The sequence below is a fragment of the Dicentrarchus labrax genome, unplaced genomic scaffold (assembly GCF_905237075.1).
Source record: "Dicentrarchus labrax unplaced genomic scaffold, dlabrax2021, whole genome shotgun sequence".
NCBI classification, from domain to species: Eukaryota; Metazoa; Chordata; class Actinopteri; family Moronidae; genus Dicentrarchus; species Dicentrarchus labrax.
The window spans coordinates 14,300,924-14,326,419 of record NW_026136720.1 but is presented as its reverse complement, the minus strand read 5'-3'; the positions used below and the strand labels follow the sequence as shown (position 1 = coordinate 14,326,419).

The 25,496-nt window shown below is 40.4% G+C and overlaps 1 protein-coding gene across 3 annotated transcripts; it reads left to right on the top strand.

Annotated features, from left to right (window-relative positions):
* The first annotated feature begins 1,885 nt into the window (after positions 1-1,885).
* On the top strand, positions 1,886-25,492 carry dennd4a (DENN/MADD domain containing 4A). Of its 3 annotated transcripts, XM_051382606.1 has the most exons (31): positions 1,887-2,098; positions 6,692-7,023; positions 7,216-7,462; positions 7,567-7,636; positions 7,795-7,964; positions 8,852-9,090; positions 9,217-9,283; positions 9,446-9,504; positions 9,609-9,753; positions 10,039-10,214; positions 10,598-10,698; positions 11,517-11,735; positions 12,185-12,330; positions 12,823-12,843; positions 14,436-14,569; positions 14,723-14,855; positions 15,249-15,455; positions 15,569-15,697; positions 15,829-15,973; positions 17,304-17,426; positions 18,427-18,537; positions 19,168-19,242; positions 19,361-20,202; positions 20,287-20,503; positions 21,106-21,197; positions 21,306-21,481; positions 21,702-22,092; positions 22,552-22,669; positions 22,948-23,110; positions 23,195-23,259; positions 23,702-25,492. In XM_051382606.1, exons 2-31 carry the CDS (start codon positions 6,713-6,715, stop codon positions 23,836-23,838), a joined length of 5,229 nt encoding a protein of 1,742 aa, XP_051238566.1. In that variant the 5' UTR covers positions 1,887-2,098; positions 6,692-6,712; the 3' UTR covers positions 23,839-25,492. The 3 variants fall into 3 exon arrangements, with proteins under 3 accessions (XP_051238568.1, XP_051238566.1, XP_051238567.1); XM_051382608.1 differs by lacking the exon at positions 19,168-19,242 and having other exon boundaries at positions 1,886-2,098; XM_051382607.1 differs by lacking the exon at positions 12,823-12,843.
* The last annotated feature ends 4 nt before the right edge of the window (positions 25,493-25,496 follow it).

The window sequence follows — 25,496 nt, the reverse complement described above, 5'->3', positions numbered from 1 at the left end:
AATTTCCACATAGTGAAACTTCTTTTCACTAGAAGCCCTGATAATTTTAGCTCTTTCTTAGATTAGCTGTGGTTTCACTCCAAACCAGAGTGGTGTTGAGACTGTTGAAGTGTTGTGCACACTGCACATATGCATGGTCGTATATTGTGCATCTTTAAATGTATTTTGAAATTGTAATCCAATAATGCAGATTATCCCCATTTTTATTAAATGTAATTGTAATCTATTTTTTTTTTCTGTATGGATTACAAATAACTTTTTTTTGTATCCTGATTATTTAACTCTGTTGCATGTAATCCACTACTCCCCAAGCCTGTTCATAATGGGTTACAAATGAATATATTTTATATGAACCCTTAACCTGAGACGTTGTAAGGAACTTGTCTCACTGTCTCACTTTCTGTACATCTGTAATATCATATATAATATATCTCTTTGTGATGAGAAAGCCTTTAAAGAAAACAGATGATGATTTTTCTGTCTTCACAGACTTCACAGACTTCACAGTCCAGGGTGGACAGGAGACAAGGGCTTCCAATCTGTGTATTATTCAGTCTCATAGAGACAAAGAAAAACCCAGACACAGTCTGTTGCTGCTGACTATGAAATCAATTTGGCATATTCAAGTTGTCATTCACTCTCTCCTGGTAATTTCTTGGATTTATATTTTTCTCTTTCTTTTATCCAACCAGAGCCTCTCAACTGAAGTGGGATGAAGATAAACGAGCCAAGTGTGATTGGCTCATTCATAGATTTATTCCACTTTACCTGCATCCTGTTTTTTCTAATGCAATCTCTCATCTTCCAACCTTTCACATCTCTGTAAAGGTAATAACACGTCTGACATGTCTGATGTAGAGACTTCAGGAACTGTTGTACCACAAGACAGCAATGTCAGTGCAATGGGGCTCTAAACATGATCATCAAGAAATAATTATAACATCAAAGATGACACAGCAAAATGTCTGAAGTCAGTGTACGTCTTCCGGTATTCAAATATGGTCATTTGTAAGTTTCACCAAAATGGTATGTCTTGGTAATCACCACACAAGGGCAGTAGAGGGCAAGAGAATAGGCCGTGTTGTCTGTGGCAACAAGCACTGCACCTATCCAATCTTTCCCCCCCTACTACTGACTGAACAGTTTCATTGCTGCATTAGTCCAAGTCTAAAAAACAAATACAGTATTCCTTTATGCTCTGCACCAACATCGACTTGGTTTCACTTTAAGTTTTAGTTGACAGTTGGCTGACGAACAGCACACAGTATTGTAGCTGCTGTTTTCTCCAGACGGAAATGTTCAAATACAAAAACAGGTACATGTAATTGTTCTGGCAGAGAGATATTGCTGATTTACTCAGAAGTGTGGAAGGTACTATCACATTAAATAATTTATAGTAAATAATTTAGAGATTTTCAAGAATTATTTGCATTTTTTTTACACTGAAAATTAAAATTTCTGTTATTATGATAGTTGTATTGTATGTCTTAGCTGCCATTGAGAACACTGTGGTCATGCCCACTTAATCGATTAGTCAGTTGACAAAAAAATTATTAGCAACTTAATAACTGAATACTATGAAATGTCAAACACTTGCTGAAGACTGAATATCTTCTGAATATCTTTGGAACATTAATCTAGAAAATAATTGTCATATTTATCGGTAATGAATATGAATTGCAATCCTATGATTATTATGATTATGATTATTATTGTGATGAATATTCTAGTTATTTATTATTATAATTGTTATTATTTAGGTTCTTCCTCCCCGTTGCGCACTATAAACTTGTACATGTTTCCTCACAGCTACCGACGTTGTTTCTTCTGTCACAGCTGCCAGCAGTGTCATCAGTGACGTCAGGGAGGGTTGTAATCAGTCACGTGAACGGCGCAGGTCTGGATAAAGCGCTGCTCGGGACTACACCGCCTATTCGGATCCATCCAACCCACTGTGAATTATTTTATTTTTTATGGTAACAAATAGGCGAAAGAAAAGAAAAAACAGAGGAAGGAAAAACACTAAGAAATAATATCCCTGGGTTTTATTTCGACGTAGGCTCATATTCGACAGATCATCTTCCAATCGTCGTGAGATGTGAGTAGATTCTTCTTTTATTGAGAATAAAAACAAACCACCGTAACGCACCCAGTCTCTATAATTAAGGTGTTTCTCATGTTTATTTATTTTTTAATATTTTGAGACTGTGAGCGTGTGAGCGAAACCAGATCCTTTGAATTATTATTTTAATGTTGGATAGTTGTTCAGGATAATTTTACCGACACGGTACATATGGTTGGTTATATTATTATTAAGCTATATGCATTGCAAGAATAATTTAATGCTTCAAAGTCAGCATCCTGTGTGTGATTCAATATATTTACAGCACACCCTTTGGTTACAATGAAGTCATATGGAGGCTCTGCATCCCGTGTAGATGCTCCATAAGATGGCTTCTTCAGATGTGGACATATGAGAAAACCCCTCTGTATTATTATGGTCGCTGTGGTCAGTTGTGTTTTTCATTTGCTGGATTTGTGGTAAACCAGATATTGCCAATGCACGAAATGCCAGCGTTGCAGGCTTATCATGCAGGGCGATTTAGTATTTTTCTATAATTCCAGCATTACATTAGAGTATTTTGTCCTTCATCTTTCTGCTCTGTTTATCTTGGGCGTGTGTGGTTTCCTCATCAAGCAGACAGGGTCCCCCCCCCCTGTCAAACATAAGGAATGCAAATGGCTGAGGAGGGTGAGGGTTGTCTTCGTAGCTAAGAGGGAACAGATGCTGAGTGAAATGTTGTGGTGGTTCCCTCCCCAGATCAGACTGCCCATCCTCCCTGCCCCTCCTGCTGTTAATACAGCCCTCTAATCCCTGCACAGCCTGGGACTGACTGTCCAGCAGCCACTGCCTCTGTCTCTTGGGCCATAATTACAACACAACACTGTGATGCTCAAAGCAAAAGTCAAAAGGCTTTTATTTCACACCACAAAAGCGTATACAGTGAAGAGTGAGGGTTAATTGTTTGTCTTTGTGAAGATTTTATGTCAAAACCCTGCATGAAATATTAGAAGGCAGATGAAAAAGGCTCCTGTCATAACTTCTATACTGAATTTAATCTCAAGCCAGCAATTTGAAATATTTTATCTCTTTTTAAGCTTAAAACAAAAAAACAAAACAAAAACATTTTCATTCAGTTCATTCATTCCCACCTTTAAACTGGTTCTGTGTAGAAAAGCACTGGTAAAGACAGATTAGTACATTTAATTGGTGCAACCATAAATGGCAATGTCTTAAATGAAGCCCTGGGACTATCAGATACAGAATATGACGTGTGATGTTCTCAGACAGTGTGGGAAAAGATCTGAGTTTGTGGCTTCTTGAATGTGAAATTAAAATGTTGGGAACATTATGGCACAAGTGGTTAACAAATTACTGACAATTTGTCATGCCTGCAAAGCTGACGGAGGTGACTCATTAACACAATAGTGGTTGCGAACAGGGAAGTTGGCTTGTTTGCTGGCAAGAAGAGGAAATCCGCCGTGTCCTTATTTGTGCTTCTGTTATGAAGAAAATTGTGGTGAATGAAAAGATTGCATTTTTCTGAGGAGACTGTGAGTCACTCACTTCCAGTCTTGACCTAACGTAGGATTGCCTGCATGAAGTAAGATAGTTGAGAATCATGTAGAAAGTGAAATATCAAGTCTGGTCGAGTGAGGTTTATTTATAGGCTTTTTGCCACTAAAGCAGGTCTCAAAGGATTTTAGAAGACAAGTTTTGTTTTTTTTTCTAGCTTGTTAGACTGAACAATCAAAGGGATGCAAGACTGTGTACAAAAAAAACACACAAAACAAAGCACAAGAGAGACATGACCGCAGAAGGGGAGTAATCTTCCTAATCTAGTGCAGCCTACGCAGCATTAGCAACCTGAGACTAGGAATGTAAAGGCATATGGTGACACAGTTAAATTGCAACACAGCTATGTGAAGATTCAAATCAGTGAGATGAAAAATTAATTGTGATATTAATCACGGTAGCAAGACACAAAGACAAAGGATTCTATAATCTGATAGAGAAAGAAGAAAATATAAGAGAAAATTTATTTTGTAGATTATTGAGAAGACTGAGAAAATCTTTCAATCACAATTTGTCTTTGATCTCATTTTGTTAAGAAATTTTTGAGAAAATTGTATCATGAACCTTGTATGGTGTGTATCAAATTGTGAGTTAGTGTATCGTTGCATCCCTACTTGAGACACTAATGGAAAACATAGTAAAAGCCACAATAAGCATTGCTTGGAAACCCATGGAAAACTATGGCTTTTTCACTGAGAGATGAGTGTGAAAGAGCAGGTCAATACAGTAACATGGAAAAGTATTACGAGACAGACAAAAAGTATTGTTAACTGATTTTCATTTTCATATTCAGGGTGTATCATTAAATATCTATGTTTAAAAGATGTTATTCTTTGGCGGTCTCTGAGACTGATTTTATTAGCAGAATAGATCTGTGGTAATGACACAGACAATTAATCGACTTGTATTTAACAAGAGCAATGTTCCCAGCTCGTTTCAGCATCAGAGTGACAAATGCTCTCAAATGTCTTCAGTTCAGTTTTCAGTTTTAATCTTGTTGCTATGGCAAGGATGGGTATAATTTTAGGTCTGTGCTTCCTGTTGAGGCGGAGGAATAGACTCTGTGGATGTAGTGGTAGTTGGAACTAGAGATTACATCTATATTTAATCCTGAACCTTCCAAGTATTATACGACACATCTGCCGTGCCATCAGCTTTATATTTAGCTGCGTTCATGCTACTGAGAGCAGGTATTTTGCAGAAGAAGAGGTGGCTCTAATGAGCAGGAAAAAAATGTTGGCCTTTAATTTGGTTGTTTGTTATCTTGCTAAATGAAATTGTAACAATGATTTTCATTCTTTATCATAATAACTGTGACATTATCGCTATCATGAGCAGCCGGGTGAAAGCTGTGATGATGGAAAGTTGAATAGTATTGTTGTCTCAAAATGATACTTGACCACTACCTTCTGTATGTATGGGGAATTCCAGTTCAGCAGTCTGAGATATGTTATGTTTACAGACATAATCTGATGTCAAATAGCCTCTATGATGCATAATGCAAGGCTGGTATATGTCTTATTTCAGTGGCTCTCAATTTTGAAAACCAGAGCGAATACAAGATGAATAAGGAAGCAAATACAGTCATTCATTAGTGCTGCTGTAATCTACCTATTTTGCTATTTAATCACAAACATGCAGTGTCGAAGGAGATCAGAAAAAAGATGAAAACTTTTTAGCTGTTTGGCATGCTTAGTCATCGGGTATACCCACAAGGCTCAAGCCGAAGAGCATAAACAACCAGAATCAAAACAGCCAGCAGCTAATCGGGGAACATTGGACAAAAACATCATAAACAGATGTAGACTGAAACACTGTGAGACAACGAGCAACCTTGTGATGATGAGTCATAATTTTAAAAGATCACTCTCACTAATGTACAGAGCAAACAGTTTTATGAAACAGTTGATGTATCTGACTGAATTTTGTCGGTAAATTGGTTTGTATGGTCGTATGTTTTTTAGTATAATAACTGTGACAAACCAGTTACATGTGGCTGAATCATTCTCCTCCCTCAGCATGACGGTGGTAATGCTTGCAGTTTGCTTGCTACTATAGATTATCTTCCTTTTTCCATGTTCTCATGTTAGCGGTCAGTTTCACGCCCTAAGCCTGTAAGCAGTGCTTAGCTTTCTGTCCCTTCACTCGGCCACATGGGGGAACGGCACACGGACCCATTAGCTGTAAAGCCAGTGGAAGCCAAAGTCCTAAGTGGGTGAGATATAGTCACAGCCTCCTGTGTGCCATGGTTTCTAGCAGTGGCACATCCAGCACGGGGGGGGGGTAACTTTATTCTAACTCCTTCATATCCCAGTGGGGGAAATAATAGACAGCTGTTTATCAGTTTGCTAGTGAGTGTGAAGGAACTGCTGAGAGAGATAAAGCAGGCTCTTCAGCTGAAGCACAATAAACTGGCCCAGCGCTCAGAGGGCTTCCAGGGCTCCATGCTTTGTGATAAAGCTATAACAAGCTGACTCACAGGCGCTCCCTCTATTCCTTTCTTTTTCTCGACATTGTTGAGCACAGAATATATGAATAGTACTTCGCTAAAAGCTCAGGAAAAGCTTTTTGCTGCACTACATTGCACCCTCTCTTCATTTCCCTAATGCTCAGCCATAGTTGTAGTACTTTTCCTTTACACACATTTCTTGTTTTTCTACAAAGGCATGTGTTTTATTTTACATGATCAGTCATGGCATAGCAAGGTCATTGATCTTCAAGTCCTCACAATTTTTTGGGTGAAATATGGTGTTTTTGCAGACAGGAATGCATGCTAAATGCTTCCAGATGCTCTCATTATATTTTGTTATGTCTTCAGTATGGTATGCATTTGTAATGTGGGTAATGTCTATTTTACATTCTGCATGGTGTCTCAATTCCCTTGTTTGATGCAACAATTGGAGCAGCAAGACAATTATTAAAGGGTGATCAGAGAGCCAGGTCATTTCCTGATGGCAAAGGCCCCTTTTACTGTTGTTTTTAAGCCAGACTACATATAGCGCTATGATTAAAATGCATAATGGAAGCCCTCCCCTTCTCTTCTCTACTTTTCAGCCCCCAGTGTGGGAATGGGAAATGATGGAGGATAAAGGGCCTCGTGTAGCCGACTACTTTGTGGTTGCTGGCCTCACCGACTCGTCCAAGCCTCTTGAGGAGGAACTCCACTTTGATGATGCCGGTCCCAAGTCTGTGAAACCCAAAGCCCCCATTACCGACGTAGCAGTTGTGATCCGCTCCCTAGGTGAAGAGGTACCCCCTGGTTTCACATGTGTGGAAAGCACCCCTTCAGGCCTCTCTGCAGAGCTCAATGGAGCCAGCCTCAGGGGCCCGCAGATTTTCTTGTGCTTTAAGCGAGGCAGAGATAAGCCTCCACTGACAGATCTTGGGTAAGCACTAATCCTCAGTCACTGACCCTTCACTCACCCAGCACCACTAATCACTTCTCTGCCTTGGGTCACTATAATCGGGTCTTAAACACATCCTCTAGTCTGACATCTCTTCAATGAATATATTATCAAAGCTGTGCAGTAATATTTTTCAAAAAAATCATATAAAAAGTTTCATACTCTGTATTTTAGGATTCTGTATGAATGGAAAGAGAAGCTGAAGCCTGGATGTCACATCGTCCAGACCACACCCTCAGGTCGCCCTGCCAACATCAGCAACTCATCGTCCCAGCGCATCTACATCACCTACCGCCGTGCCCCGAAGAGCCAGCCCCACACTTCACTGGCAGTCACTGATGTCTGCATCATCATCCCGGGCAAGGGGGAGATGCCCCCTCACACCTTCTGTAAGGTGGACAAGAACCTCAACAGCAGCATGGTGGGATAGAGCTCTGAGAACACAGTTAGATCTCTAGTGTGTCTATACAAATAATGCAGGTTTTGATTGATCTTTGATGGCCTTTGTCTTTTCTCATTATCCAGTGGGGCTCCTCAGTGTACCTTTGTTATAAGAAGTCTTTGGCTAAAGCAAACACGATCGCATACAAAGCAGGTAAAGTAGTGTGCAGTATTTGTGCTACGAGCTGAACCTAATTCAGAATACTCTAGTAATTTGATTTTGGAAAATGTCAGTTTTAATCTTGCCTGTAAATGAACATGTAACTGAGTTATGCAGCTGTGTTTGACTTTGTTTTGTGTATTTGTGTCCAGGTCTGCTGTGTAGGTACCCTGAAGAGGACTATGAGTCCTTCCCACTGCCTGAGTCAGTGCCTATGTTCTGCCTGCCTATGGGGGCTACGATCGAGTGCTGGCCAACACACACCAAACACTCCCTGCCTGTTTTTTCCACATTTGTACTGACGGGGGCCTCAGCAGAAAAGGTAAAACCGCCTACTTACATTTGTGATTACCAAAAAAAAGTCACTTATCTTTTGTGACCTTTTTGTTTCATGCAACAGGAAACACACAGGAACCTACAAACATGCACACTGATTTTGTCAATGGACCACCAATCTCCACAAAGTCCTGCAAAGTTCTGTTTACATTATCATTAATTAAGTAGTTCCCCCAAAGTTGGCATCGGTTTTCTGGCCGTTAAGAAACTAATTCTCCCTTGATTGCTTCCTTTGAGCCAGACTCTCCATCTTTATTTCCTCCTTTGTCTCTCTCTGCACATTAGTATCCCTTATGGATTAGTTTGTTGAAAGACTGCAACTGTTGTATTTCTAAGAATATCTGACAATCTTAATCAACTTCTAAACTCGGACTGGAATCAAAAATGGTCTGCATTGCATTTGGAATACTAAAACGCTGTTAGTCTTTGAAAGCAGTACAGCATAAAAGACTTTTTGCAGCACATCTTTTGAATAATGGATAGCTCATGCGCCACTTGGGCTGGTGCATAACTTTTAAATGCTGAACGCCTCAGTGCACACTCCTTCTTGCCTGCAACCTCTAGTCTGCAGACTAGTCTCCTGGCACTTCATGCCTGGAATGATTTGTTTATTTATTTGGGATGGACATCTTCAAAGGACTGAGCATGATTAAGATGATTTATTATGATGAAAATTATCCATTGGAGCCATCACAACCTCTTACCTGAATAAGTTCTTTCAAAGGACCTCTGACTACTTTGTCAGTGTGTGTTTGTGTCTTTGTAAAGTTTGCATTAGGATGTTAACAACTTTTTGTGTGTGTGCATGTTTGTGCTTGTATTGAATATTCTTATCTGATTAGCTCCCTTATGTTGTGTTCCTGTTGCTTGCAGGTATATGGAGCAGCCATTCAGTTCTATGAGCCTTACTCAGAGGAGAATCTGTCTGAGCGTCAGCGCTCACAGCTCGGTCTGCCAAGCTCGGATCTCAGACCTGATGGGACCAGGAGTGTTTACAGCAACAAGAGCATCTGCCTGCTCTCCCACTGGCCCTTCTTCCAGTCCTTCAGGAGCTTTCTCACTTTCCTCTACCGATACTCCATTTCAGGACCACATGCCCTGCCTATTGAAAAGTTAGCATTGTTTCACAGATTCATTCTCTTTTTTGAAGTCTATCAGTCGCTCTGGTTTAAAGATTCAGGTCTGTTCTTAGGTTTGGGTGCCCTTACTGCTTCATTAAATTATTCTTTTTTTTTTAGGCACATCTCTCACTTCATGCAAACCGTGCCATTCCCCTCCATTCAGAGACCACGCATCCTAGTGCAGGTGAGCTTAAAATGTGAAATTTGATGAGTGAAGTAATGACTTCAGTTCTGTATGCTTGCTTTATTTGGTTTGACACAAATGTCTTTAAGCATACTCGTCATCAGCTAAATCCTCCACCCACTGATGCTCTAACACTTTAACACTCCTGTGTGTCTTCCACAGCTGTCTCCACATGACAGCCTGATGCTCAGCCAGCCTGTGTCCTCTCCACTGCCTCTTAGGTAGGCACATTAGCAAAATGCAAAAATATAACATGTAGACATGTACTTGCTGCTGTCTTCATTTGGAACCATTTGATTTATTTGTGTGTGTTTTTGCTCTATAGTGGTGGAAGCCTCTCCACATTATTACTGAATCTGGGTCCAAAGAATGCAGCCACTCTGCTGGTGCTGGCTGTCACTGAGCACAAAATCCTGGTACATTCCCTGCGTCCAGCTGTGCTCACCAGTGTTACAGAGGCCCTGGTGTCTGTAAGTCCTTTTTTGTTTTTCTTCCGTTCCACTTTTCCTACTAATAGCACTAAGGAGTGTGATTTTTAATGTGATTATAGGTACAATGGTGGATGAGGTAAGAGGCATAGCTGCCCATAATCACATCAAAGAAGAGCCTCTGGTATAATGGATGTTCAGCAATTACCGCTGAAAAACATTCTTCAAAGAAATGTGCATATGAAGTTTTCAGAATAGAGGAGGAAATGAGAGAGATTGCTTACTAGCTCTCTGTTTAAATCTCTTCTGTCGTCTCCTCCCTTTCAGATGATCTTCCCCTTCCACTGGCCATGCCCCTACATCCCTCTGTGCCCGCTGGCCCTGGCTGATGTGCTCAGTGCACCGTGCCCTTTCATCGTGGGTGTGGACTCCAGATACTTTGACCTTTACGTGCCCCCAGCTGACATCAGCTGTGTGGATCTGGACACCAACACGATCTCCCAGTAAGTGACCTCTGACTGCAACTGCTCTGTGATAGATGGCCAACTTCAACTTTAAAACACTTTTTAAATGTTTGTCCCTCACTGACACCAGGTATAATGGTTTAAGTTCTGTAAGTCTGATGATGAAAGTTCTTCCCAAGGTTTTTGGTATTTGTCAGTGAGAGCCTTTTATATAATGATAGGAGTTGGAATTTGAAATATTCTTACTGTACACAAAAGCACATTTGGGTATCACCAGTCTCCCACATCAATTCAAAAGCAATTTTGCAAAGAGATTAAATTGTCAGTGCTGATGACAGTGAATCCATCTACCTACTTATATCTCTTTGCAATGTTTCTTGACTGTCCTCCCGTGTAATGAAAACCATATGGTGTGCTTTCAGAAAAGACGACAAGAAGGCTTTAACATGGAAAATCTTGCCCCGGAGAGCCTGTAAACATCTTCTGAATACCCTGAATAAGCTCTATCAGCAGCTCACTGAGGGTGAGTCCAGTCTGATGCTGTATCATTTTATATGTGGTTTCATGAATAATTTAGGCTATCTACTTGAGTCTGTTGAGTCAGCCTGTACAGTCAATTTTACAGGAAAACTCATTAGATGCTTACACTGTTACATAAAACCAACGTACGATATTTAGTGCCTCCCAGGAGATATTGTGAATGAAGGGTAATTTAGTCTTCATGGTATACCAACCCCTGCTCCACCTGCCTCGTATACATTTACTTGAATTAGTCATTTAATATGATTCCTTTCGGCCGTTACTCAAATTGAAAAAAATATTATAGTAGGAGTATTTTGTACTATTATGGTTTGTCTGCAGTAAAAAGAGAAATACCAGCCTGTTCTACCATGGATTTGTTTCTTTGTGATGGTTAAACATCAATGCAAAATGAATCACGCCTAGAAAAGCTTCAGTTGATTGACAGAATAATATTTACCTTGGATTTTTTCTGCAGCCATTCTCCATTTGATATTGTTACAATGCACAGCTAAAGCACAAAAAATAATTTTAGCATTGATAAAAGTTATTGTGGTATCTCCATTTTAGAACGTGGAATATTATTTGGTTAGCTAATGCAGGTAGAGCTTTATAGAAATATATAAATAGATTAACAACTTACCATTTTAAAACAATTTTCTATCTGCTCTGTGTTTCTCATCTTCTCCTCCAATGAATATTTTTTGACAAACTCAATCTGTGCTTCAGTTGTATGGTTTTTAACAAGTAAGTCTTTGTTGCCAAGTTGACTGTGTGCTCATACATAGACCTACTACATGATCTACTGCTGTGTGCTCTCAGGTGGTCAGCTGAACCGTGAAGATGTGCAGATGGAGCACACAGTAACTGACAGTGAGCTCAATGGTGGGAAGAGCCTCCACACTCTGGAGCTGGAGATCCAGGAGGCTTTCCTGCGCTTTATGGCCGCCATCCTTCGAGGCTACCGCTCTTACCTGCTGCCCATCACCCAAGCCCCCTCTGAGAAGACCACCGATGCCAGCTCCCTCTTCGACATCCAAGGTACACTTCTCAGTCTGCAGTGTTATACTGTAATCACAAAAACTCAGTGACAAGCTATCATTGCTGTGCCTGTATTATGTGATTTAGTGCTGTATTAGGTCAGGAGGTTAAGGTCTGAGTACCGCTGCATCAAAGTTTGGCCTAAATCACTGCTGTAATGACTCTTGTGATTTAGCTTAAGCCTCGGTGGAAATTAGGCTTGGATGACAAGTTAGAGAAACCACCACGATTAATAGCACAATGTCCCTGCACATCTGTGTGCTCTTATGTAAGCAGAGCAGCAGAGAACAACTTATCATCCCACAGTATTCATTTCCTGGAAATGTTGAAATCTGTGTGTTGACCCCTAAATGTTCTAAAACATTTAGATAAGTCAGGTTGAGTTTTATACTGTTATATTAAGGCCCACTTGTCATGTTTGTCATTACATAATATGTTCTGTTTCATAGGCTTCCTCAAGAGCAGAGACCGCTCTCATCAGAGGTTTTACTCCCTCATGACTAAGACTCAAATGTTCAGCCGGTTCATCGAGGAGTGCTCCTTTGTCAGTGATAAGGACGCCAGCCTGGCTTTCTTTGATGAGTGTGTTGATAAGGTGAGGTTTGCAGCTGAATCTTTATTATGGATTTTCCGTGTCAGAGACAATTCATCAGAAGGACAGCATCATTCTGCTGTGTAGGAACAAATGCTCCAGTAACAATATTTAGTCTGGCATCCACCCATTTGCAGAAGAAGAAAAAAAGCTGAAGCATTTAGAGGAAAGATTAATCACATGCTGTCCTTTCAATTAAGATGCCTTATTAAGGCCTTGGTTTAATTTGAAGGAGCTAATAAGAAATTAACAGGAACTAATAGAAATAAACAAAGAGTTATTAACACTACAACATCTCCCCTGTGACTCTATATATCAGCACAAAGCTTTTCTCAGCTGTTTTCTTCTTTTCTGTTTCCCTGTTCTTTCAGTCCTTTTAAAAAGAGCTCTTCTGTCTTCTTTTTTGGTCTTTCTATTGTTTTCCTCTTCTTATCTGATTTTCTGCCTTTTGTCTTTTCTGCTGCTCTGTTTGTCACCATGGCCGCTGCCTCATAGCTATTTACCACTGGAGGCAAGGTAAGCTACAAAAGCTTGTGTTGTAGTTGACTTTTTTCCTTTTTTAGCAGTAGTGGCATTACGTGTGAACCCAATGAAAGGGTTTTCCATTGTTCTTAGTGCATGACTCAGCTCAGAGTGTTTTCTGTGTGTATGTGTGTGTACTGAATAAATCAAGGTGAGGGACAGAGGGAGTGGAGCTAAAAGTGCAGGACAGTGAGGATGTGCATTAACTGTCAGTGTGTGTCAGCAATCTGCATTATTGAACCAGGTGCCTTCAGGATGAACCGCACAGGGAGGTTATGCAGAACCATTCGAGATTCAGAGGTGACGCTGAGAAAGCAGCATTAATTATTTGTTCCATTTGGTGGGATGCACTAGCCTGACTCCGAAAGTCTCTCTGAAATATACAGAAAAATGAGATGGAGGCGATAATCCTTATTTGTCGAAGTGTGACATGAATTCTGATGTTGAAAACCCGTCGGATGTGGTCTTTCTCTTTGTCAGCAAGAGTGTTAACCATTTGGGGATTTTAAAGCTTTTATTAACACAACCTGCCTACACATGTTTTGTAACAGGCACAAAAAAAGACAAAACATCCTCCTCCCTTACAAAAAAATCTCTATGCTTGCAAACTTGTGCAATCCGGATGTCACATTTACATCCTGCATGAACAGTTTGAGCTCCTGTATGAGTGGTCATTGCGGTTATTATTGAGAAGTGGAAGCATTGATTCATTCTGCTGCTGAAGTTGACAACAAGTGCGTGATTGAGAAAGGCCTCTTGGGTGTAAGAGGAAGGGCAACTAGTGGAGAAACACTGAGCAGAATCGAAGCAAGGGCAAATAGGTCAGTTAGAGGCAGTTGACTGAATCATCCACTCGACTGAGTGGAACAAACCCTGTAACACAGTAGCACTGGGGAGCTATTCAGCCGCAGCCTTAATATACATTTTTGCAGGAAGCTCATATCTGAGTTAAGCTGGTAATCGATTCAGATAAGCCAAGTGACTGACTGTGCATCAGTATAGCAGGCATTTAATGATCTATTCAGTAGTGATTTTCTCATATAAAAGAACACGTGGGCTTGCAATTCAACACAAAGAAGTGCCACTGCTGTTGTTCTCAGACAGGCAGGAAGGCAGTGGAGCTTTGTACTCGCACTTTTCCTCCACACAGAAGATCAGACAGTCAGTTCTGAGCTGAGGGAAATGTGGCAGCTTAGTTTCAAGCATTGCCACAAAAGCGGTACAGTTAAATGGTCTCATCTCCCTAGAGCAACACGGCATCAATTTTGTCCAGGTCACCGCAGCCTGGATTAATTTAGTCTTGGAGGATTTATAAGATCAAGCCCCTCCCTTGGCAGTGCCCTTTAGATAAATAGAGTGGGGACACATATTATACCATATTTCTGATGTAGACAGACTCCTTACTGACATCAGTTTGTACTCACTGACCCCCATATCTGATCTGAGGACTCGTACAGCATCAGAGGCCTGTGAGTCTTCAGGCAGCATTAGCATCTATTGTGTTTAGTTTATAGTAGAGCTTAGGAAAAAAAGATGAAGAACAGAGAGAAAAACAATTATGAATGTGTATTTTTTCTGAAAACCAGATGGACAGTGAACGGCCAGAGGAAACCAGACTGATCGAACTGGATGAATCCCACCGCAGTGAGCACACGGTCTACGTCAACCCTCCAGAGCTGCCTCCTCTACCGCAGGGAGAAGAGCATCCTCTGTGCTATAGGTACCACACGGCAGAACAATCTCTAAAAAATAGATGCACGACAGGCTGTTTATTTTGTCTTTTGTCACTTGGCTTGCCAGTGTTTATGTGGGGTTGGTGTTTATTTCAGTTCATGTCAGGGGTATATCTGAGTGAGTGTATGTCTTTCTGCAGCTACTCTGGGTTCCCTGTGCTAAATCCTGAGCTTCTGGAGCCGTTGGAAGGAACAAATCCACCATCAGCAGGCATGGCCTCGCGCCACAGCAGCCCAGCCAGCCCTACAGCCATCTTTAGACGCTCTAAACAGGTCAGCCACACGAGTTGTCAGATGTTCTTGAAAATAGACTTGTAAATACCATTACTTTTTACCCAGTCTAAGAAGTAAATGGTGACTTGTTGTCCTAAATTACCATATACAAAGAAATCCTTAATTTCCTCCCTTATTCTTATGGCTTTCACTAGCTCTTTTTAATTGTGAAACCATATAATTAAATATAAACATGAATATGTGTTTGTATGATTTGTGTTTGATATGATTTGAGCCTATTTGTTTTTATGTTTATTTTTTTTTTGAAATTAAGCTTATTTTACTGCTGCAGTAATTCTATTATCTATCTAGTATGAGTGTGAATAAAAAAGACAAATCTGGTTGCTAAAGGACGATCAGTCATCTCTACATGTGTCTCCTCTTTTATCTCAGGAGATCAAATCAGCTCAAAGGATGGCCAAAACCTATTCATCTATGCCTCAGATGTGGTCCAAATGTCTGCTGCGCCACTGCTATGGCCTGTGGTTCATATGCCTACCAGGGTTTGTCAGCACCAGCCACTCTAAGGTGCGGGCTCTGCGTACAGCTTACGATGTGCTGAGAAAAATGCAGGACAAGAAGTTGCAGGCTCCAGATGAGGTGAGAAAAGTTTAAGATAACAAACCACACAACTACCAACATATCTTATAGTGTAGATTTTGATAAAATGAGCACACTCTTCATATCATAAATCCTGGTGTTTTCTTTCCAAGGTATGTTACCGTGTGTTGCTGCAGCTGTGTGGACAGTACAGCCAACCAGTCCTGGCTGTCAGGGTGTTGTTTGAGATGAAGAAAGCTGGAGTTCAACCCAATGCCATCACCTATGGGTACTACAACAAGGTGTGTGCTATTTGTATGTACTGTACATACATACAAGTAAGCGATCAACAAGCTTATCTGACTAACTGCTGACTAACATCAACTAAACTGAAGTCTGACAATGCATGACCACATACTGTCTACCTCTCTAGGCAGTGTTGGAGAGCACTTGGCCCTCCACCACCAGAGGAGGCTACTTTTTGTGGGGAAAGCTGAGGAACGTGGTCTTAGGTGTGCTCCAGTTCAAGCAAGCGGGGAGAAAACAACAGACTCAGCACAGAGATCCTCAGCTTTCAGGTAAGAACAGTAACGTCCTGACTCCTGGCCAAACATCTGGCCAAACATGTTTGTTTTAGCATGCATTCTCTAGTAAGTGAATCCTTGAAAGTGTACCTGCACAGATGCTGACTGTCACACTGTTGCCTCAGGAGAAAACCAGTTTTTGTAAATATTAAAAATATGCTTCCTACAGTACTGTTAGTGTTGATAAATGCACAGAACGATAGATTTATTAGTTCAATCGATTTGTAATATATCACTTTGTGTAATATATCACAAAGTATATTGTAATGTGTATATAATAATAATAATAATAATAATAATAATAATAATAGTAGTAATATATCACAGAGATGACAGCCATAAGAATTGAAAACACAGTCATATATATGACTAAATAAATCATCCACATATAAAATCATCTGTTATTTATCAGCAGTAACATATTTTGCGGCAATTATTGCAGCACAGTATACAATATATCATGCACTCTTACACTGACTGCATACAAATACTAAAACACACACCAGTAGTCATTGTTTTATACCCAAGACTAATAACTTAAGTTGTTTTAGATTGCATTAAGTTCAGTGGTAATTAAATTCAGTAAATGATAGACTGAAAGTTGAGGATTTTCTTACTTCCCGTAGTTCTTAATGAATCAAAATGTAAATGAGTGTGACCCCGTGGGAGCATTTTTTTTCTTCAAGGCTTCATTCCCAGTCTCATAACAAGGTTTATCCCAACTCCAGCCTCCTCCAGCACATATTGTTCCCAACCGGCATTTCTTTAATGACACTAATTAAACAGAGTGAAGAGGTTTTCCTTGCCAGCAGTCAATGCAGTGATGTCAGTCCCTAATTCCCACAACGGCTCAGTGACACTCTCATTTCCATAATGACCTGTTGTGTGAGGGGCTCTAATGAAAACATCATGCTTTACACCACGTACTATAACGTTGTTGTTGTTGTGTGCGCGTTTTGATTTAATTCAATTAACAAAGAGGATTTTAAACAAAATTCCAAAGGTGGAAATGTGATCATGTTTAGTAGCATTTTGTTATTTCTTTGCTGGTGTAATTTGTAAAAAAGGCAAGTTATTGATTAATTCAACCCTCATTTTGCTTTCCTTTGAGTTAAAAATAAGACAAAATAAGAAAAGTCTCCTTTTATGTTTAGTGATGTGATGACAGATGTGTGGAATTCAATGCATTCTTTACAGTAGATGATAATGATTACAGCACTGAAGATTGGGGGTTTATACAATGCTCTTAAACCGGCTGGGCTCTGTTTTCACGACCCTGTTGATTTAATTTGTTCTCTCATCCTCTCCCTTTCTCTCCTTTCAGACGGCAGTGATCTCGACACAGTCAGTCATGGCAGTTTGGACAGTGCTAATGACTCTGCTGAGCGTACCTCCATCGACACTGACTTCACTAAAATGGACTCCAGTGATGATGGATTTAGTACTGGTAGGAAGCCACAGTTCTGCTTCTTTCTTTTTTCGCACTATTTCATCCTTTAATTCTGTCACTGCTGCTCCTTGTGTCTCATTTTAATTTAATTTGATTTAACTTACTATCTTAAAAGTGGCCCAACCACATGAATTATAAACCTTCAAATTTGTTCTTCTCTGCTTTAAATGTCACTTTACTCAAATAAACTGTTTTGACATTATTGCACATTCTGCTTTCTGTCTATCACCTGACACCCACATAAAGAAACCAACCAACGTCTCCAGTACCAAGAAATGGTACAAAACTGTATCAGCCTATAACAGTTGAGTCCAAGATGTGACAAATGTTACAGCAGCTCATCTGAACAGTATAAATGAATACATAATTAACACCATCTAGTTCATTTTTGTATGATAAGAAAGCTAATTACTATGCGATGGAATTTAAAAGTGATTGCTCATTGCAAAAAATTTAAACTTGACTTTGACAAATGGACCATTTGCCTTGGTGACACTGTTCGTTTCTTCTTTTGCCTCACATTATGAATAATATTCTGCAGATGAAGGGCAGTAGAGACAGCAGGGTGTATGGTGGTCTATCAGCAGGTCAAAGCTCTTATACTAATAATATCATGGATAGGAATCTGGCTCCCAACTTGTCTTATCTTTCTTATCCCTCAGTGGCAAACAGTTGAATAAAGCAGAAATTCTGTGAGAATAAAATAAATGACAGCAGAGGAAGGTTGAACTTCTTCTTGTAGTCTGACCTTGTGGATATGATGATAAAGTTTTCAAAGACTCCTTTTCTCTCTTGCTATTCTGGGAGTTTTGTTCACTGTAGGGAATGTTATAACGCTCCCAATGAAGAAAAACCCTCAGATCAGTTGTCTCTTATAAAGCATCCATGGAGACAAAATATTCTTTTTCTTTTTCTGAGAGAGGAAACTAAGCAAGGTGAACAAAGAAAACATCTCACTTTTTCTTTCAGAGTAAAGCATCTAACTTATCTTTTTCAGGTGGACAGTCAGATCAAGGCTACGATTCACTGTCCAAAGAGGAGGATAGGATGTGTGGCAGAGAGGGTGACAGTGCAACACTGGTGGAAGACAAAGGACAGAGGCAGTCAAGTGAGTTATAGATTACCCTCTATCTCAAATCTTTGACACTTAGTCTCATTTCTGCAGGAGTGGATCACCACTTACTGGCAGCAAAATGAACACTCTCTTTAAAAGCTGGGGTATCGTATCGCAGTGTGGGTGTAATGTATTCTCTGCTCATCCATTTGCTGTTATATTTAGATGTTTTTTAGGAACAGATTCTGTTGATGGATGAAGGTGTTATGTAAGCAGGTCATTGTTCACATGACAGGATTTGTCTTGAATTGTGTTGCAAGTAACAACACGCTGTGTCTGATGAAATATCTGTTCCAGCTTTCCTTATCAATAGTCCCTCACTGATTGGTGCGGTGTTTCATCAGAGGCTTAATTGCTTACTTAGATTTTCTTGGGGGGGGAATAGAATACAAGACAGCCATATTTCAAGATTAACAGCTGTCTGTTTTACCCTTTTCCACCCTACTGCAATAGTTTTATGTTTATATATATTTTTATAGATATAATCAAGTCAATCCTTTACAATTGCAAAATGTGTGACTTCCTATATTAAATGGAGACTGTGCATGAATGCAATACTACCAAATGCACAAATATATCTAGTGTTCTATCTCCTTAACAATTTGGTATCTTTTAAATCTCCAGTGCCAGAGATTGAGGTTCCAATCAGCAGCATCTCTCCTTCTACTAGAAGCTGCAAATCAACAAATTTTAGTGCAGGTAAATTTTATTTATCAAGGAGATTGTCAAGAAGCAATTATGATTGTGTATAAAAACCACAGATCTCAGTATTACCATATGAGAGCTGAATGTCATGCCACATTTGTTATCGTCACAGGCAATGGCAACAGGCTGGTTTCCAGTTCATTTAGTGACACCATTCTGTGTGGAGTCCTTCCAAAGTCAGAGAGACCAAAATCTCTGGACTTGTCTGGTGGACAAGGAAGTCTGAGGCTCACCGTCCCTCACCTTGGTTCGACAAAGCAGCATCACCTAGCTGCTGACAGACTGCACGGGGTAGAAGAAGAAGAGACAGAGACTGATAAACAGAAACCTCAGGTGGAGAGAAGTGTCAGCTGCAGTGATGCAATGGAAAGGCCAGGAGTGTCTATAGAGAGGAGTGTCAGCTGCAGTGCTGGGACTGTGAGGAGAACAGGTATTGAGGTGGGGTTTGATCCCCTGTCACTGATGACGACGGATACGGTAGAAGAGTGTGATCAGGAGAACAACGGCACATCTGCAGCCCGTCGTGACCTCGCCGAAGAAATTGAGATGTACATGAATAATGCCAACAGCCCTCTGAGCAGCCGCACACCCAGTATGGACCTGCAGAACCCCTCAAGCCCTTTGTTTCGCTCGGCCTCGTCTCCTCACACCTCCCCTCGACCCTCCACCCTGCTCCGCTCCAACACACACCTCCCTCTGCCTGTCAAATCCAAGGAAAGGCTGAGGTCATCGCCATCTCTTCCTCTGGGCGTCTGTAACAAAGACAGGGAGAGGCCTTCTTCCTTGGTGTCACCCTCATCACCAACTCCCTCCACCTCATCGTTCTCCATGGACTCACTGTTCACTCCAACTCTGGACATCTTCAAGAGCAGCGTCATATCAGCAGGGAAGGGCGTGGCGGAGAAAGCCAGCCGCCTCTACTCTCGTCTGTCCTCCCAGACTTCATTAACGCAGGTTGGTAGTGCAGCATTTTACCCTAAGTAATATTACCAATCAAAGTGCATCCAAACTTAATTTGTTCTTCCTTCTCTCTTGCAGGATGCAAACTGTGACCAGATTAGTGTATCCTCACTGACCTCAGGAGAGGCAGACTGCTCCTCGCTGCTCGATAATGACTCCTGTCTGGACCCAGATGGCTTTACTTCCCCCCAGCACGGCAGTGTGTCTAGACTCAGGAGGAGCCCTGTTGTGGGTCATACAAACCTGGGCAGCCCAAGCACCCCAAACAGAGTCTTCAGACACAACTCCTTCTCTGGTTTGTTGCACATCATTTAATCAGTCTGCATAAACAATATTGTTGAAATAAAGCTACTAGTTTTGGTTTTCCGTTGACATGTGGAATCTTGAAATGTTTGCTTTAGACGAGCAGCACAAGCCACATTTATTAAAGTAGTTTCTTTATAAAAGCATCTCTGATCTGAAAAAGTCATAGCTTACAGACATGCTCGTTAAATTGCTGTTTTAACCGCAGAGTTATATTGGTTCCCAGCAAAACACTTCTTGGCGATCTAAATTTAGAGTAGGGCTCAGTAATGGAGAGAGTTGGGTGTTGTTCTGTGCGAAACTAGGCCAGCAGAGATGAGGGCTGATTCAATGTGTAGGCTTCCCTGCACTCAGACACAGGCCCTATGCTAAACATAAACAAGTCAACATGCACACGTGCATGCACACTCACGTGCACTCTCCCCGACACAGATTCAGTAAACCTGCTCTGCAAAAAGAAGCGAAAGAAGTCTGCTGATTGTACACTTTGAAGAACGTGTTGCTGCTTCTTTATGATATGTATAGCTTTGATACCTGTGTTAAATCTTGGCTTTGGCTTGTGTGTCTAATTGTATAATCTTCTATAATATCCAGGCGGTTTGGCACTTCCCTCTAAAACTCCTCACACTCCAGATTCCTCCCCCGACACCAGCCGCTTTCAGCCCACTCCCAATTACACCATAGAGGTAAGTTACTCAAATCTAAAAATCCTTATCACACACTCATCTGTAGACTGACTGTCACGACTGAGTGTTGCACTGTGTCCTCAATTCTCCTGTCCTGCTGCGTTGTAGGTGCTGATGTCCAGCTGTTCACTCTGTAAGACATGTGACTGCCTGGTGTACGATGAGGAGATCATGGCGGGCTGGACAGCAAACGACTCCAACCTCAACAGCACCTGTCCGTTCTGCGGCACAGCCTTCCTGCCTTTCCTCAATGTGGAAATCAAAGACCTGAGACCACAGAGCAGGTAAATGCTCACTTTACACAGACCAACACAGTATTTACACAGTATATATTCACATATAGTACACAATCATCATCAATCAAAATCATTTCACACTGATTTTAGTAATAACATGAGTAATAATAATAATAATAATAATAATAATCTATTTTTAGAGCACTTTTTCCACACACATTATCCCTGTGGCCTCTTTTAACAGATCCACTCTGTATCTCCCCCTTAGGTGTTCTGAGGAAAGTAATCCTGTGACAGAGGCGGACATGTTGCCGTCACTCAATCCTGAAGCCAAAATGTCTGTAGCAGACTGTGCAGCTCAGTCATCTGCAGCTCCCCCGCAGAAGCAGGAGAGCAGTGGGAATGCCAGGCCGGCTGTGCTAGCCTCAGCCCTGGCCTCGGATCCAGTGACGGTGCCCTACCTGAGCCCTCTGGTTCTGTGGAAGGAGCTGGAGAGCCTGCTGGTGAATGAGGGCGACCAAGCCATCTCCTCCCCGAGTGTTGTCGACCAACATCCCATTGTCTTCTGGAACCTGGTGTGGTACTTCAGAAGGCTGGAGCTGCCGAGTAACCTGCCAGCTCTTATCCTGGCCTCCCAGCACTGTAGCCATGGAGACCAGGTAAATATGCTCTCCCACATATAGTTGTGGGTAGATGGACCCATTAAGAATAAAGCTGTAATTTTATCAACTCTGTTGATATTGTATGAGTTAGATGAGATTATTGATAGCACTCATATCTGTACGAAGCGACCACCAGTGACTGGTTGCTTTAGCTTAACACAAAGACTGGAAATGGAGGAAGAGATGTTCCTTTCAAACCAGTCCTTTAAACCTTCTATGTGTACTGTTAAACCCAAAATCAGACTTTGGTGACTCCTAGTGGTAATTTAAAAGAAGACACTGTCAAAATAGAGCAGTGCATTTAATGCAGCTCATAGATTATACCAATTATCACTCAGAACATCTCTTTAACCAATGAAAATGAAATATTTTTATAAATATATATAAAATTCAACCCATAAGGGCTGTAACATACAGTGTAAGAGATTAATCTTCCACATGTTTTACCTCTTGCAGACTCCTCAGAGCGTTTCATCTGAGGACAGTAAGCAGGTGCTTGTGAGGATTATGTGGGACAACCTGAAGTTGCACCAAGACAAGGTTCAACCCTGCTATGTCTTGTGGAACACACATTGTAAGTCATTAAAGTGTTTACCTCAACAGACTGAGATATAATATGTTTTAAAAGGTGAAATGACTTTTAGAAAACAAGTCTGCTGCTAATGCTGGCAAGGTCAGATATTTACATGTAAATTAAATAATGCATATGAAGTAACTAAAAAATCATGCATAATTCAGTTAAGGACTCCTATTAGTCATGCCTTATCAGTGCAATACTTTCACAGTAGATTTAGCGTGATGGAGATGAATGAGCCTTTGATCAGGGTGACTTTTATCTCTTGTTCTCTGCAGGTGCAAACTCCCTGGTTCGCTCTGGGCTGTGTGAGGAAGGCCAGCTCTTCACTGTGGAGCTGCTGCAGGGTTTTGTAAGAAGCATTAAAAAGAGTGATGTCTATCAGTCTATGGGCCAGATCATCCAGCTGCTGGGGCCAGAGCTGGGTTTTAAAAGACAGAGGTGAGGAGATAAAGATTTGTAAAGCCATGTTTGAAAGATGAAATGAATGAAAAGTCTAATTGTTTTTCTTTTTTTCTTAAAAAGGAGCCTGTACCGAGATTTATTGTTCCTCGCTCTGGTGGCTTTGGGCAAGAACAACATTAATATCAGTAAGTTCAAAAGCATTATATCCCTGTTTTTAGCCATGCTACCTGCTAGCAGTTTGTCAATTGGTCTACCACTTTTGTTCCGACTGAAATATCTCAATAACTGTTGGGCTGATTGCCATGAAAGTTGGTACTTATATCGATGGTGCCTAGAAGATTAATCCAATTGACTTTGATGATCTCCTAAGTAGTTTACCCTGTACTGTTGTCATCAGGCCACAATTTGAATTTTGTTTAGCACCAAATACCAGCAAAATTAATAGGACTAACGCACCCAGCAACCTTAGCTGTGCTTTCTGTTTATTGCTAATTAGCAAATGTCATTGTCAGAGTTGTTTTGCCTTTAAACTCAACGATAATGGATTAAATACATTTCTTATAGATTAAATGTGCTGACAGTAACACATTACATCCATGTTGTTAAGTAACCAATATCTCTTTACAGATGCATTCGACCGGGAGTATAAGTTGGCATACGATCGCCTCACCCCCAACCTGGTTAAACTGACACACAACTGTGACCGGCCCCCTGGAGCAGGGGTCATGGAGTGCAGGAAAACTTTTGGGGAACCCAGTCTTTGAACTACTTCTCTTCCTCTTTCCCATTAAGTTTTTCCATCAACCACGGTCACTGCTGCTGTTTTTTTTTTTTTGACTGCTCCTCAGTCTCAGGACCAGCTCACCTGACTGGAGCACCAAGCTCTTAAGCACAATTGAAAAATGACACTTGATGTAAAGCAACTGCCATGAGTTTCTTGTATACTGTTAGAGCTGAGAGGCATGGAGTGACAGGCCTTGTGTTTGTAAATATTTAGAAAGTCCACTGTATTTTCAGTGTAGTAAAATGTTTGTACAGTTATTATACATTCTATTTTATGACTTTGTTTCTGTTTAAGCTGTGAGTAAGTATGTACAAGTAAGTGTATGATCACATTGTTGAAATTCTTAAGTGGTCCTGGTGACCTTGTTGACTGTTGAGTGTGTGTATAATAAGTACTGGCTTTTTGACATTCATGATTTAACAAAGCACTTTGGCAAGATGAGCTCTTGCCATTCGTTCTCATTTACGTAACGCTGTCACCCAGCAGCCTACGCTTAAGTGACTTTTTATTTGACAGCTGCAGGACTTACTGAACTGTCTGATACTTGCATTACATTCAGTTAACAAAAACAAATAAATTCCTCCTCATCTGCACCCTGTACACCGAGCAGGGCCATGGTCATATGCCTGAATACATTAAACTACACGGTAACATAACACAATATTATTTCTGAATCAAGAATGGAGTACTCAATTAATGTACGGTATATGCACAATGTTTATTTGTTTTTTGTACAATGTACCAAAATAACTCAAAAGGGAATTCTATGATTTATTTACAGTTTTTTAAGCAATACCTTTTTTAAAAGTGGAGTTTGAAAAATTGATGTTTTATGGGACCACCAAGGATATATTTCCTTAAAAACAGTACAATCAAACTAATAATAGACACATAAAAACTAAAAAAAATTTTTTTCATGGTTTAATCAACATGTTTTTTAATAATGAAATTAATTTATTGACACAGTAATGGATCTATAAATGTACAGATTATTTGATTCTAGTATTTTGTATATTTCCTTTTGGTCTTTGCTGTATAGTGTAGATGTCAGTTTTAGACATTTGGACAACAGTGCACTGTTTGATGTGACATTCAGAGTATAAAAATACTTTTTAAATCTCTTTGAACAGATGTCAGTGCAGGTTTCTTTGCACTGAGCATATTAAATGTCAAAGGTGTTAAGTTGGAACAGCTCTGATCTGTCCTAATTCAAAATCACTTCCAAAAAGTTGTGTAATGGTTCATTGTGTTAATATTGTCTTTCACTATTAACTGACAAAAATCTGCCTAGATGTGATGCAGCTCCACAGCTTATTACTAGACTTCACCTCAGTAACGTGTGATTATATGATGCTGGATTAGACATGGCTGTGTGCCTGTTTCATCAGCATTTACATTTGCATTTTAATCACTTTGTAAGTTGTGACTGAAAAAACACTGATGACCAAAACATAATTTGATGTCTACATGTTGTTTACACAATTTGTCAATTTAAACAATGTTATTATTATTATTATTTATCATTTGTAACACAGATACTAATTTCTATGATTTTTATATAAAAAAGGAATCAACTTTCTTCCCTGGCTGGATCTATTGTTTGCTTTCATTTATGAATAAACACATTTATTCTATGGA

What these genes read in the sequence shown, in the direction of transcription:
- dennd4a (XM_051382606.1), top strand. Translation starts at nt 6,713, where the DNA reads ATGATGGAGGATAAAGGGCCTCGTGTAGCCGACTACTTTGTGGTTGCT. An exon ending in TTACAGAGGCCCTGGTGTCT is followed by an intron (nt 9,754 to 10,038) that starts GTAAGTCCTTTT and finishes CCTCCCTTTCAG; the next exon opens with ATGATCTTCCCCTTCCACTG. An exon ending in ATCAACAAATTTTAGTGCAG is followed by an intron (nt 19,243 to 19,360) that starts GTAAATTTTATT and finishes TTATCGTCACAG; the next exon opens with GCAATGGCAACAGGCTGGTT.